The sequence below is a fragment of the Pyricularia oryzae genome, chromosome 2, assembly GCF_000002495.2.
Source record: "Pyricularia oryzae 70-15 chromosome 2, whole genome shotgun sequence".
In the NCBI taxonomy this organism is placed as follows: Eukaryota; Fungi; Ascomycota; class Sordariomycetes; order Magnaporthales; family Pyriculariaceae; genus Pyricularia; species Pyricularia oryzae.
This window is the reverse complement of record NC_017850.1, coordinates 4025167-4037252: the sequence shown is the minus strand read 5'-3', so window position 1 is coordinate 4037252 and position 12086 is coordinate 4025167. Positions and strand designations below refer to the sequence as shown.

The following is a 12086-nucleotide window of genomic DNA, read 5'->3' as shown; positions in this document are numbered from 1 at the left end:
CGACTCTTTTTTTTCTCTTCTCTTTAGAACCAATCGTAGGTCACCAGTAGCCGCATCCACCCATCAGGCCTTAACCTGTCCCTTGGTGCGCCAGAGCAAAAGTCGGCTTGTGCCGTGGAGAGAAACCCCAACAAGCATGCCGGCTGTCGAGTACCCAATCACTCCAAGCCACTGGCTACGCCCGAAACCATTGACCACGGCCCCGGCGACCGGGGTCCCTATCAACAGAGCCACGCCCGTCGTGAGGAAATTCATGCCCAACCTCGCCCCAACTCTCCCCGGGTCTGGAGTCAACGATATGATGACGCTGGGCATCAAACTAACTATGCCGCCAGAGAAGCCCCCGTAGAGCAGGGCAAAGACGATTAATCCGGCAAAATTCTGTATTCCAAACCAGCCCGCGAGAACTACCAGTGTGCATACACCGCAGACCAGCAGCATGTTGACGGACCCGGCGCGGTCGGCAAGGTGGTTTGGAACCACCCTCCCGACGATGCTGCCGGCGTTGAGCACCGTCACCACATAAGGCGAAATATCGGGACTTGCGAGTCCATGCGTCTCTGCGTAGAGCTGGAGGTAGAAGAATGGGACGTACAGGGTGAGGAACACGAAGAAGGAACCACACACTGTAGTCAAGAAAGACGCCTCACGCAGTGCTGTTGGGTCAATGATCCTCCTTGGAGCCCCCTCGCTGGGAGGCAGGCGTGTATGCATACATGCCAGAGGTATTGCCGATAATGCTAATAAGATGAAAGCTATCGTACGGGTCGTCCATGCAAAACCGATTCTCGGCTCAAGCCTCGAAAAGATGATGGGAAGGGTGATGCCCACTAGGGGAGAGCCGGTTGATGATATGCCCAGCACGAGGGCTCGCCGCCGGCGAAAGTACTGAGCCAGAATCGCTGCCGATGGCAAAAAGCTCAGGCCCATCCCGATGCCCGTCATGACGCCCTGTGCAAGAAGCACCTGCCAGTATACTGAGCAGAGTGATGTAAGGAACTGACCCAGGACGACGAGGCCTAGGCCCACAAATATCAGGTGGCGGAAGTACCCTGCATCGTATAGTGGGCCCGACACAAAGCTGACCATCATGAGCAAAGCGCCTTGCACTGATCCGATCCAGGAGATGGACGAGGACGAGATCGAAGAGAGCATATTGGTTTCGTAATATGTTTGGTAGACACCAAACGCGTTGACCAGGCCCCATGTTTCGGCCAAGATGATCCACGAGCCAAGAACCTGGAGCCATGCCGTGACACCGCCATCAGGAATGGAATCTGCCCCGGCTGTTGCTTCCAGTGCAGATTCTGTCGATTCACTACCACTGAACGGGCCGGCTGCGGAAGACGGACGGTCTGTAGTGGTGATATCTGAGCTTCCCCGAGCCCCAGCCTTGTATTTGTTTACAGTGCGGTCGGTATCTGGGGCTCCTTTCTCGCCCTCGGCCAATGTGTTCATACCGCGGATGTTCGTATTGTAAGTGAATAGCAGCCCATGCCGGAGTGCCGCGAGGGGTGGAAGACGCGGAATTCTGGATTCGAGGTATAGCGGGCAAAAGGATGGAGGATCTGAACACGATTCTCAACCTACGATCGAGGCGTGAGGCAAGTAGTCAAATTTTTGAGATGGGCAGTGTATCGCAACTGTATTTATCCATGGGGCTCCCTGCGAGCCTCTTTTTGACAAGTTACGGGCGAAAATGAATCCGGCCCAATTTGTGATCAATGGCCATATAGGAGCACGGTGCTTGACCGTTCTTTCCCGTTAAAAACCAAGTGCCAGACAAGCCAGAGTACAACAAGACGAGATGAGAGATCCTTGACCGTATCGGTGGCGGACAAATTATAAATGATGCGCCTTGCGGGTACAAGATTGCCCGTTGAGGATGTGTGGGTCGGGATTGTGCTCGGCACGTCGGCTTGCCCTGTAGCTAGGAGCCTACGGCGGGAATACCGTAGAGCGACGCTGACTCAACCAGTTTGGGTAAAAAGTAACCAGTCTAGACTAGCCGAACCAATGCAAGTGCTGTACTTTCGAGGGTGACAAAGACTAAGTGCTCTTTTAATGACATTTGGTGCTTGTAGCGGTGGGGGTTTTGTCATCGCTGCAGGACCGATGCATATGCTGTTGGCAGGCATGGAGGCTAGTCGACCGAGGACGGGGGGCATGCGGCCCGCATCGGAGGTTGTTAATAGCAGGGATCATGATGTAGTAGTGGAGGTGCCGATCGTACCCGTCCGACTTCCCCTCCTAAAAGTGCCGTAATTTCATATTGCCTGGGGTGCAATGAAAGCTTGACGGCATGTCCGGCCTAAAGAACGTGATGTGTGTGTCTGTAGTAGCCATTCGCAGTGAAACTTTACCACTGCAACGCATCGCTCATGCGAGACTGCGTAGCCGGCGCTGTGCTTGTCGCTGCCTTGAGTGCCGTAGCGGGGTTTCCGAGCTTCTTCTGGCTGACGACCTCCTCGTCAACAACTTGGTCCTCTGCGAAGAAATCACACCTCACTCCCCAGTTCTGAATCTGTTCGTTCAGAACGACTCGCCACTTGGCGATAAGTGGATGAGCTTCCACCACATCCCGAAAAATCACGTCGCCGCCATCTTGCCCAGGGACCGGATACGTCCAAGTCCCGTTGGGATCCCAGTAGGTAGCCCCAAAAATCGACCGCGCTGAAAAATCCCCCCTCGCCTCGCCGAGGAGCGCAGCCAGCCGCTCGTCGCCAGGAACCGCCGCGGCAAGGCCTTCGAGCACGCCCACAATCTCGCCGGCGCTCAGCCCCAGTGTGGCCCCGAGCCCGAACCCCTCGTCGAACCCGGCTTGCACGCTCGCCGCCTTGGCCACCGTCACGCCCTCGCGGTAGCCCGCCGTCGTGTGTTCGCTCTGCAGCCGCCGCATGTCCGACGGTTCCGTGGTGAACGAGGTGCTGCCCTGGACGTCCTCGGAGCCAAAGACGTCGTCCAGAGTGTCTGTGGCGTGCAGTGCCGACGGCGGCTCCGTCAACGCGAGGGTCGTTTGTCCAATCGAGGCAAACATGACGCCGTCATCTTCCGAGTGTGGAAGCGGCGTTGGATTCATGTGCATTGCCGTCAACGTTTGATATACCTCCCAGGATTATGTGTGCCCACCGACCTCGATGCCAGGTTTGTACAAAGCACCAGCGCAGGGACCTGGTGGTAGATGTACTTTTGTAGCACAGTGAAGCGTTAAAAATAGAATAGAATAGCACACAAATGATGCCCGAGTTGCAAGTCGTGACCGTCTCAAGTTTTTTTTTTCGCTACTGCGTCCTTGTTTCTGTTGTCTTGGATTTCATAAGGGCCGAGACTTGGGTAAAGATTTCTTTCTTGGGAATTCCCCTCCAGAATTTCTACTTGCCGCCACACGATTTGCAGGGTCCACCCCGACCTCGTTGAATACTCCACCAAATCCAATGCACCCCTTTGAATCGTCTCAACCCGAGCGTAGTAGTCTCCGGCAGTCAAATGCCAAGACATGTCATCAATTCTATACATCGTCGGAACTCGCCTGATTCACGACGAGGGGTGACAACTCCCATTATCACAGAATGGACGGTAGGGACTTCAGACATCTTTAATCACAATCATGGTATACATAGGTAGTCAGGCTGCATGTGCAGTACGCTTATACCAATTCTCATCTGATAGTAAAAGTGCATCCCATGTGCGCATCTCCTATTCTGTACAAGTCAACGTAGAACATGGAAAAAATCCCCGCAAACATATAAATCTTGCGGGCTTTGCGACCCGCTAACAACTCTCAGTTGGCTACCACAGTGGTGGCTTCCTCTCCCCTTTCCAGCCCCAGCTCGTGGGTCGGCTTGACTTCCTCCTCAGGCGAGCCCTCGATGATAGCGGTGGGTTCCTGAACATCATGCACATCTACGGGGGTCTTAGGCTCTGTCGGTTCCTTCTCGGAGCTAGTCTCTGCCAGAGTCCCGTCGAATGCAGCCGGAGGAGGCTCTACTGAAGCCTCGTTATCAACAGGTGCGGATGCGGTCGAGGCAGGAACATCATCCCGGGGAGAAATCTCGACAGGATCGGCTAACTGAGTCGCCTCGGCAGTTTCCGGTTTCGGAGACTCATTCTCTAGCACCACAGCAGACTGGCTCGTCTGGGATGCTTCGGCTGTGACAGGATCCACCCGAGAAGCTTCTACCGGAACGACTCGCGGCTCGTCTGTCTTGGGTTCCAGGGTCTTGACCTGGGGTACTGGCTCTGGCTTGGGCTCTGGCTCGAGCTCTGGCTTTGTCTCGGGCGCTGGTGCTGCCTGAGGCGCTGGCTCTGGAGCCTTCGCAGCCTCTGGCTTGTCTCCAGCCTTGGCACCAACTCCCTGCGACTTCGACTTGCTTGTCGTCTTCGAGACTGCGCCTTTTTGCGGGGCCAACTTGTCTTCGGGCTCGCTGGGTTGTTTGGCCACAATAGGTCTGGACGAGGCCTTCTTCACCAGGGCATCAGTCTTGGCAACTGTCTTCTTGACGGCGCCTGCGACGGTGTCTTTGTTGGCAACGGGGCGCTTCGTGACATTGGAAACACCCGGATTCTTACGAGGTGGGCTTGCCGCAACCTTCTCGTGCGTCTTGGAACTGGAGGCTTGTGTTGGACGCATCATGCGCGCAAGGAAGCCCTCGTCCACCGGCTTCTCCCGCTTTGTGACAGGGTGGTCAACGGCCGCCGTCTTGGGCGGAGGCCCAATGCTTGGCCTCGGTCGGTTGATGGTGGAACTCTGCCTCCTCAAAGTGCCACCCGTCGTCGTGCTAGTCCTACTCGGAGATCTTGATTCGGGATTTTGGTAGCTCCCAGACTGCCGCGACGATGATGACCGACCAGTCCCTGTCCTGGTGGCAGATGCAGCCGTGTGTGTTGTGAGACCTGCGGGGAGCGCTACAGGTCGCGTTGGAGACTTGGGCTTGGGCTTGACGAATCCCACACCTCGATCCAAGCTATCAGATGGGGAAATCTGAACGGTAGGCGGTTTCTTGGTTACAGAGCTCGTCTTTGCGCCGGAATCCTTAGCACTGCCAGACCCCGTTGCTTTAGTAGCCGCCTTGGGGGTGAGCTTCGGCGTAGCAGACTTTTGAGGGTCCAGAGTCCTCTTCTCCGGAGTCTTGGCTGGTAGCTTAGGACCCTTGGCTGGACTGGTTGGGGTTTTGGTCGCAACAGGAGACTTCGCCGGACGACTACTACTTTTCGTTGTCGTTACAGATAGTGCTTTCGGCCCTTTGGCGTCGGTCTTGGCGTTATCTGTCTTGGCGCCTTCCTTAGCCGGAGAAGCCTTGGTTGCAGCCTTGGACTTGTCCCTTTCGACAGCCGTCTTTCCATTGAGATTTTGACCCTGATCGGACTTGGTAGCTTTGGAAGTCGTTGTGGAAGCCTCAGCGTGTGCCGGACCAGTAGTCTTGTTATCATCCGAACCAGAAGCAACTCTGCCGGGAGCTGGTGGCGTTCGCTGGGCGAATGTGGCATTCTGGCTCGGTTTCGGTGAGTCGTGCAGCGGCGATTGTGGAATGGGATCCATTTGAAATGGCTTGCTCTGTTGCTGAAGTCGATCGGTGAAAGATGGAGGGTTGTCCTGTGCTGACTGTGACCTTGAAGCGGTGGCTGATGGGATATCTGTGTCGTCGTATGTTTTCTTGGAGTTGGAGAGTACAGAGTCGGAGCTGGGGTCTCGCTTTAGTCCCACCCTGCCGTCCTTTTCCACAACTGCGACAAAATTGGTTCGAATCTTGGACAGTGGGCGAGGTGATTCTGTGCCTGCTCAGAGGAGTCGATCTCTGTGAGCAAGTTTCCAGCACGAAAAACGCAGAACTTGGAGACGAGAAAGAAAAAGGGTATAGGGCCGATTTGTGCTGTTTCTTTGTGCTGGTGAGACGAAGTTGGGAGCAGAGGATTAACTAACCTGCAGATAAACCTGGCGACCTTCCTCGCTCTGGCGTATCCTCCTTGTTGCCACTCTCAAACATCGCCCGCAGACCAGAAACTGACCCTATTTTGCTCATAGTCACGACTGCCGACACAGCGGTTTATAAAGAGCGATTTGTGTTTGCCGGCTACTCAGGGGGAGTTGGAGCTGAGGTTTGTCAAAAGCCCAAGCCTGGCACTGATTCGAGGATGTCAACCGAATCAGAGGCGACTTGGCGCACCGTCGGGTGTTGGAGAAGCAAAGCAGACGAGGCAACTCAACAGCTTACGCGCGTAAGATTCCAGCTCTTTAATTAAATAGGTAGATGGAGGTACCTGGTTGCTGTGGTTGCTGTAGGTGTTTTGCAGCTAATGTCTTGGGAGAAAGGACAGGAGTTGCTACGTAGCGGTAATAATGGTCGTCGATGCTAAAGAGTATGAAGCAGAAAGAATGAGCAAACGAAATTAAAATAAGAGGCTTCGGTCATGTACGAAAGCGGTAAAGAGGACCTCGTGTGATTAGCAAGAAAACAATTGGCACCCGAGGAAAGAACTCGTAAAGGTCGATCGTTCGTTGGGAGTTTGCTTGTCGACTCTGGTACAGGACGACCTGATGGTGGGGAGGCTCACCCGGCTTATGATTGGTAGACAAAAGGTAAGGTGTGTCTTTTCAAGGCTAAGCCAAATGACAGCTTCTGGGTTGTGGATTCAGGGGTTTCCCAAGGTATACGTAAAGCTTCGAGGCTGCAGAGTTAGCGGGAAGAGGCCAAATGTCTGTTTTCTTAAGTTACACATTGGTCATGGATGGCCGCATCAAATTTACATACATGCTGCATGATTTAATACATCAGCAGAGAAAGCCTCTGATTCTATACAACCCAGACAAAAAAAAAAAAAATACAGTGCCTCAAGACATTGATTGTTCCGTCATCCTGAGCTGTGACAGTCGACAAGGGTCCTAAGCCGAAGGCCCACCAAGACGGTGCAGGGATCTACACTTTAGGTGTTGTTGTCTCACATCAACCAGTAGCTGCTCTGAGATCTTAACACAATCGTATTATTATCTGTCACGCACGGCTGATGAACTAAAGTTCAGACGAAGCCTACTGCTTGAGAAGAATATTGCCACGGCCCAACATCCGAAAGCTCGAAAAAGGTGTAAAAGGGAAAGCTGCCGAATACCTGACCTAGCCTCACTGAGGTACGGAGCTTCCTCTTCGGTGGATCGCGGGTTTACTGCCTCCATTGAACCAGAGGTTTGCTTTCGTTTCACAGGCAACGCGACTGCCTGTTTATTTGCGACTCGGCGGGCCTGCGAAGTTGCCCCTTTTTCATACATCGTAGTTTGTTTGCCTAGGCTGTGTGGCTGAACAGAAAACATTTCGCTAAGTGTGCTCGTCACTGTGCGCATGATTACGAAGGCAATCGCCGCATTTTTCTAAATGAGAAACAGACTTCGGAGCACTGAAACAAAGTAGTAATGTAAACAAAATAAAAAGATAAATAGGTATATATATGTTGAGTTCTTTGCGACTCTACTCTCGAACGGTAGATCAGAGCCTCAAATGGGTGGGGGTGCCCGCTCCTTCAGCACTAGCCACTGCAGCTGGGGTAAATGCGCTAACAACTCCGATCCCGGCCGGGTGTTCTCCACTTTGACCCCAAAAAAGTTTGTACATTTATGATTCTTTGTCAAGAAAGCAACTGGCATCAAGTAGATTGTCGTCAAACATCCAAGGCAATCAATTGTACGAGATCCCAAGTCTCGCTTCCCCGGTGAACATGGCAACAGCTCGTGCTCTCAGAATTGGGCTGTAAGTTGCTCTTTACAAGGACCAAGCTCCGGTCCAACGCCGTACTAAGTGGAGCGCGCGTACTGTGCAAACCCGCGAGCCTGCGATTCCACACGGGAGTCACCTGTGATGCCTTTGGGAACTGAATTTTCTGACCATTCCTAGCATAGCCGGTGATGGCATAGGCAAAGATGTCGTCCCCGCTGGGCGTCGTGTTCTCGAAGCCCTGCCGGCGTCGCTTGGCCTGAGGTTCTCCTTCGTCGATCTGCAAGCTGGCTTCCAGACGTTTGAAGAGACGGGAAGCGCCCTCCCCGACCGGACCGTTGAGACCCTCAAGGGCGAGTGCGACGGAGCCCTCTTTGGCGCCGTCAGCTCTCCGACCAAGCCCGTCAAGGGCTACAGCTCGCCCATCGTCGGCCTCCGCAAGAAGCTCGACCTGTACGCCAACGTCCGACCGGTCAAGACGGTGGTGTCTGCCCCGCGGCCCATCGACATGGTGATCGTCCGCGAGAACACCGAGGACCTGTATGTCAAGGACGAGCGCACCTTTGATGCCCCCGACGGCTCCGGTCCCGTCGCCGAGGCCATCAAGCGCATCTCGTACCGCGCATCGCACCGCATCGCGTCCATGGCCGGCGAGATCGCCCTGCGTAGGCAAAAGATCCGCGCTGCGGGCGCGCCCAGCATTCACTCGTCGCCGCTCGTGACCATCACCCACAAGTCCAACGTCCTGTCCCAGACCGACGGACTCTTCCGCTCCACTGCCAAGGAGGCTCTGGCTGACCCCAAGTACGCCGGCTCCGTCGCCGTCGAGGAGCAGATCGTCGACAGCATGGTCTACAAGCTATTCCGCCAGCCTGAGGACTACGACGTCATTGTCGCCCCCAACCTGTACGGCGACATCCTGTCCGATGGTGCCGCCGCGCTCGTGGGCTCTTTGGGGCTGGTCCCTAGCGCCAATGTCGGCGACGGCTTCGTCATGGGTGAGCCCTGCCACGGCAGTGCCCCTGACATCATGGGCAAGAACATTGCCAACCCCATCGCCACCCTGCGCAGCGCTGCTCTGATGCTCGAGTTCTTGAACGAGGAGGAGGCCGCTGCCAAGATCTACGCTGCTGTGGACGCCAACTTGGTGGAGGGCAAGGTTCTGAGCCCTGACTTGGGCGGCAAGGCCACCACCGACCAGGTTCTTGAGGACATTCTGAGGAGGTTGTAATTGGTTTTATAATTCTCTTTTAGGTTAAAAAATTCGGTGTTCGAGTCACTGTAAGATTCAACAAAACGAGGATTACAACAAAAAAGGTGTAGAAAAGAAAATCATTTGCTCATAACAGCTATTTGAGCACGTGTAAACATGCGCGCTTTTTAAGGGTTAGAGATCATCCACATGATATTGTTACATATTCCCGGTCTAGTTTTCTCTATTGTACATATGTTTTGTTTGTACATGTCTATCGGGGTATGGTGCCCTTCTAGTAAAAATGAGTTCATCTCAGCCAGGAGTACCTCCGTTTTCAGAATCACGCTTTTATTTTGTTCGCTTGGAGTCGAGTTCTTTTTGGTATTTGGCGACAAGCTCCTTCCTGTAGCGCGAGGTAACGAGGTCAGTATAGCGCAAAAATTAATAAGGGGTTGTGGTCAGCTTACTGAAGGTGTGGAGGCGCCGCGGCGTAGTGGCTGAACTCCATGTTAAACTCGCCCTTACCCTGGGTAGCGGCGCGGAGGTGCGAGGAAAAGCCGAACATGGCGTTCAGGGAACAGTCGGCAATGAGAGTGAAGTCATCGGGACCAATCTCAGTGTCGATGACCGTACCGCGCTTGTTCATCAGCATGAGCACCGAACCCTGGAACTCGTTGGGCGCAGTAATGGTGGTCTTCATCAGCGGCTCCAGGACCTGGCCGCCGGCGTCAACGAACGCCTTGCGGAAAGCCATCTGGGTGGCCAGGTTGAAGGCATAATCGGAAGAGTCGGTAACGTGGGTAGCTCCATCGTTGACGATCATAGTTGTGCCGATGACCCTGTGGCCCAGGAGAGGACCCTTGCGTGCGGCTTCCTCGAAGCCTTTGCCGCAAGCGCTGAGGAACTTGTCGGGAATGTTGCCACCAACAACGCGGGCCTCGAAGAAGTTCTCCTCAGCGCTCTTGTCGTTGGGCTCAATATAACCGACAACACGAGCATAGTCACCAGGGCCACCGCTCTGGCGCTTGAGAAGGAAGTCATAGTCGGCCCGGCGGGTGATGGTCTCGCGGTAAGCAACGCGCGGCTGGCCAGTCTCGCACTCGCACCTGTATTCACGACGCAGGCGCTCGACGTAGACCTCGAGGTGCAACTCACCCATACCAGAAATGATGGTCTCCTCCGATTCCTCGTCGACGTGCAGACGGAAGGTGGGATCCTCACGCTGGAAGCGGTTCATGGCCTTTGAAAAGTTATCGGCGTCGCTACTACGCTTGGGCTTGATGGACAGAGACATGACAGCGTCGGGCACGAACATGGTGGACATGGTGTAAGGCAGGTTGCCGTCGGTGAAGGTGTCACCAGAGGCACAGTCGACACCGAACACGGCGCAAATTTCACCGGCACCGATCTCGTTAACATCCTCCATCTCGTTCGAGTGCATACGCACGATTCGGGGAATGCGGATCTTCTTGTTGTTGCGAGAGTTGAAAAGGTACATGCCCTTCTTGAGCGAGCCTTGGTAAACCCGGATGTAGGTAAGCTGACCAAACGGGTTCTCTTCGAGCTTGAACGCAAGGCCGACAAACGGCAGCGCATCGTAGGGGATAAGCGCGGTGGGAGCCTCGCCCTTGGTGCGGTCCAGGGCCACGTTCTCGACCTCAGATGGGTTTGGCAGGTAGTCACAGACGGCATCAAGCATGGGTTGAATGCACTTGTCCGCGAGAGCGGAACCCATCAACACTGGGGTAAACTTTCGTGCAATGGTCGCCCTCCTGATAGCAGCCTTGATCTGTTCAGGAGTGGGGGTCTGCTCCTCGAGGAAGATCTCAGCAATCTCGTCGTCGACATCCGCAAGCTTCTCAATGAGCTCCTGCCTTTTCTCCTCAGCCAGTTCCTTGACATCATCTGGGATCTGGCTAGAAACTTTGACGTTTGTGCCCCTGGCACCCTCAGTGCGGATCGTCTTCATGTGGATCAGGTCAACAACTCCCTCGAAGTCCTTCTCGGCACCGATAGGCACCTGAACGGCAGCGGCGGGAATCTTGAGCTTCTTGTTAATCTGCTCGACGGCCTTAAATGGGTTGGCACCCATGCGGTCCATCTTGTTGACAAAGCTGATGCGAGGAATATCATAGCGCTTCATCTGGCGATCGACGGTGATGGTCTGGGACTGGACACCTGAGACCGCACACAGAACCAAGACGGCACCATCGAGGACTCGGAGAGCCCGCTCGACCTCAATGGTGAAGTCAATGTGTCCTGGTGTGTCAATCAAGTTAAGGTGGTAGGTGGCGTCCTCGCCGTTCTCCTTCTTGGTCCAGTCCGCAAAAGTAGCCGCGGACTGAATGGTGATTCCTCGCTCCCTCTCGAGCTCCATGGAGTCCATCTTGGCGCCCACAGCATCTTTGCCTCGAACTTCGTGTATGGCCTTGATACGTCCCGTGTAGAAAAGCACACGCTCGGTACATGTTGTCTTGCCGCTGTCGATGTGGGCCTGTGGGTTGCAAGATGTGAAACCGTAGTCAGTACGGCAGGTTCCTCGACCAAACTAACCTAACTGTCTTGAACATCTTGAAAGACTTTGAAATTGAACAACGTACCGCAATGCCAATGTTCCGCACTCGTGCCAGCTTCATCTTTTCCGCATCGGTCATGCTCTTCGCCACCGTCTCGGCCGTGAGGTTTTTGGCGGCATCCTGGGCTGCTTTTAGTCTGCGGGTTCCGGATCCCATGTTAGCTGGTGTTGCAGAAACACATGGAGCCACATGACATGACATGTACTCACGCCTGCTGCGCAGCGCTCAAGTTACGTAACCTCGAGCTTTCACTGAACCATCTCCTCTCGTGGCCCAAACGCGTAGCACTTTGGAGGGAAGAAACAGGGCGCGCCGTCCTCAAGCTGCCCTCTACACTGAACAGCCGGCGAGGTGCTGCAGACCGGGCGCCGAGCAAGCTCCGGTCGATTATGGCCGCAACCGGCTTATACGTCCTCATCTTGTAAAAGAAAACAAGACCTAATGAACAGAAAGGATAAAGGAATGACGATGGTACACACCCATCAAAGTACGAGAAGAACCATCGCGACTTTGACAGTCGATAATTTTTTAGTGGACCCTGCATGGATTCTGATCACCAATTGAGTGGACCCACATGCCCATTTACGGCATTGGCTTGGCCCCGGCGACCTGGTA

General features: G+C 54.5%; 5 protein-coding genes across 5 annotated transcripts; 1 reads left to right on the top strand and 4 right to left on the bottom strand.

The window, feature by feature from the left end:
- Positions 1-63: 63 nt before the first annotated feature.
- On the bottom strand, positions 64-1458 carry MGG_01568 (uncharacterized protein; the record flags this gene model as incomplete). The annotated part of the gene is made up of 1 exon (XM_003714497.1): positions 64-1458. One exon carries the CDS (start codon positions 1456-1458, stop codon positions 64-66), a length of 1395 nt encoding a protein of 464 aa, XP_003714545.1.
- A 901-nt stretch (positions 1459-2359) lies between these two features.
- MGG_01567 (uncharacterized protein) lies at positions 2360-3085 on the bottom strand (the record flags this gene model as incomplete). Its single annotated transcript, XM_003714496.1, has 1 exon — positions 2360-3085. The coding sequence occupies one exon, from the start codon at positions 3083-3085 to the stop codon at positions 2360-2362; it is 726 nt and encodes a 241-aa protein (XP_003714544.1).
- Positions 3086-3579: 494 nt separating this feature from the next.
- On the bottom strand, positions 3580-6543 carry MGG_11185 (uncharacterized protein). Its single transcript, XM_003714495.1, has 2 exons — positions 5921-6543; positions 3580-5775 (listed from the first exon to the last, which is right to left on the bottom strand). Exons 1-2 carry the CDS (start codon positions 6018-6020, stop codon positions 3782-3784), a joined length of 2094 nt encoding a protein of 697 aa, XP_003714543.1. The 5' UTR covers positions 6021-6543; the 3' UTR covers positions 3580-3781.
- Positions 6544-7428: 885 nt separating this feature from the next.
- Positions 7429-9241, top strand: MGG_01566 (homoisocitrate dehydrogenase). Its single transcript, XM_003714494.1, has 2 exons — positions 7429-7736; positions 7881-9241. Exons 1-2 carry the CDS (start codon positions 7705-7707, stop codon positions 8929-8931), a joined length of 1083 nt encoding a protein of 360 aa, XP_003714542.1. The 5' UTR covers positions 7429-7704; the 3' UTR covers positions 8932-9241.
- On the bottom strand, positions 8928-11987 carry MGG_14797 (elongation factor G). The gene is made up of 4 exons (XM_003714493.1): positions 11681-11987; positions 11496-11607; positions 9363-11389; positions 8928-9298 (listed from the first exon to the last, which is right to left on the bottom strand). The coding sequence occupies exons 1-4, from the start codon at positions 11887-11889 to the stop codon at positions 9244-9246; spliced, it is 2403 nt and encodes an 800-aa protein (XP_003714541.1). The 5' UTR covers positions 11890-11987; the 3' UTR covers positions 8928-9243.
- Positions 11988-12086: the final 99 nt, after the last annotated feature.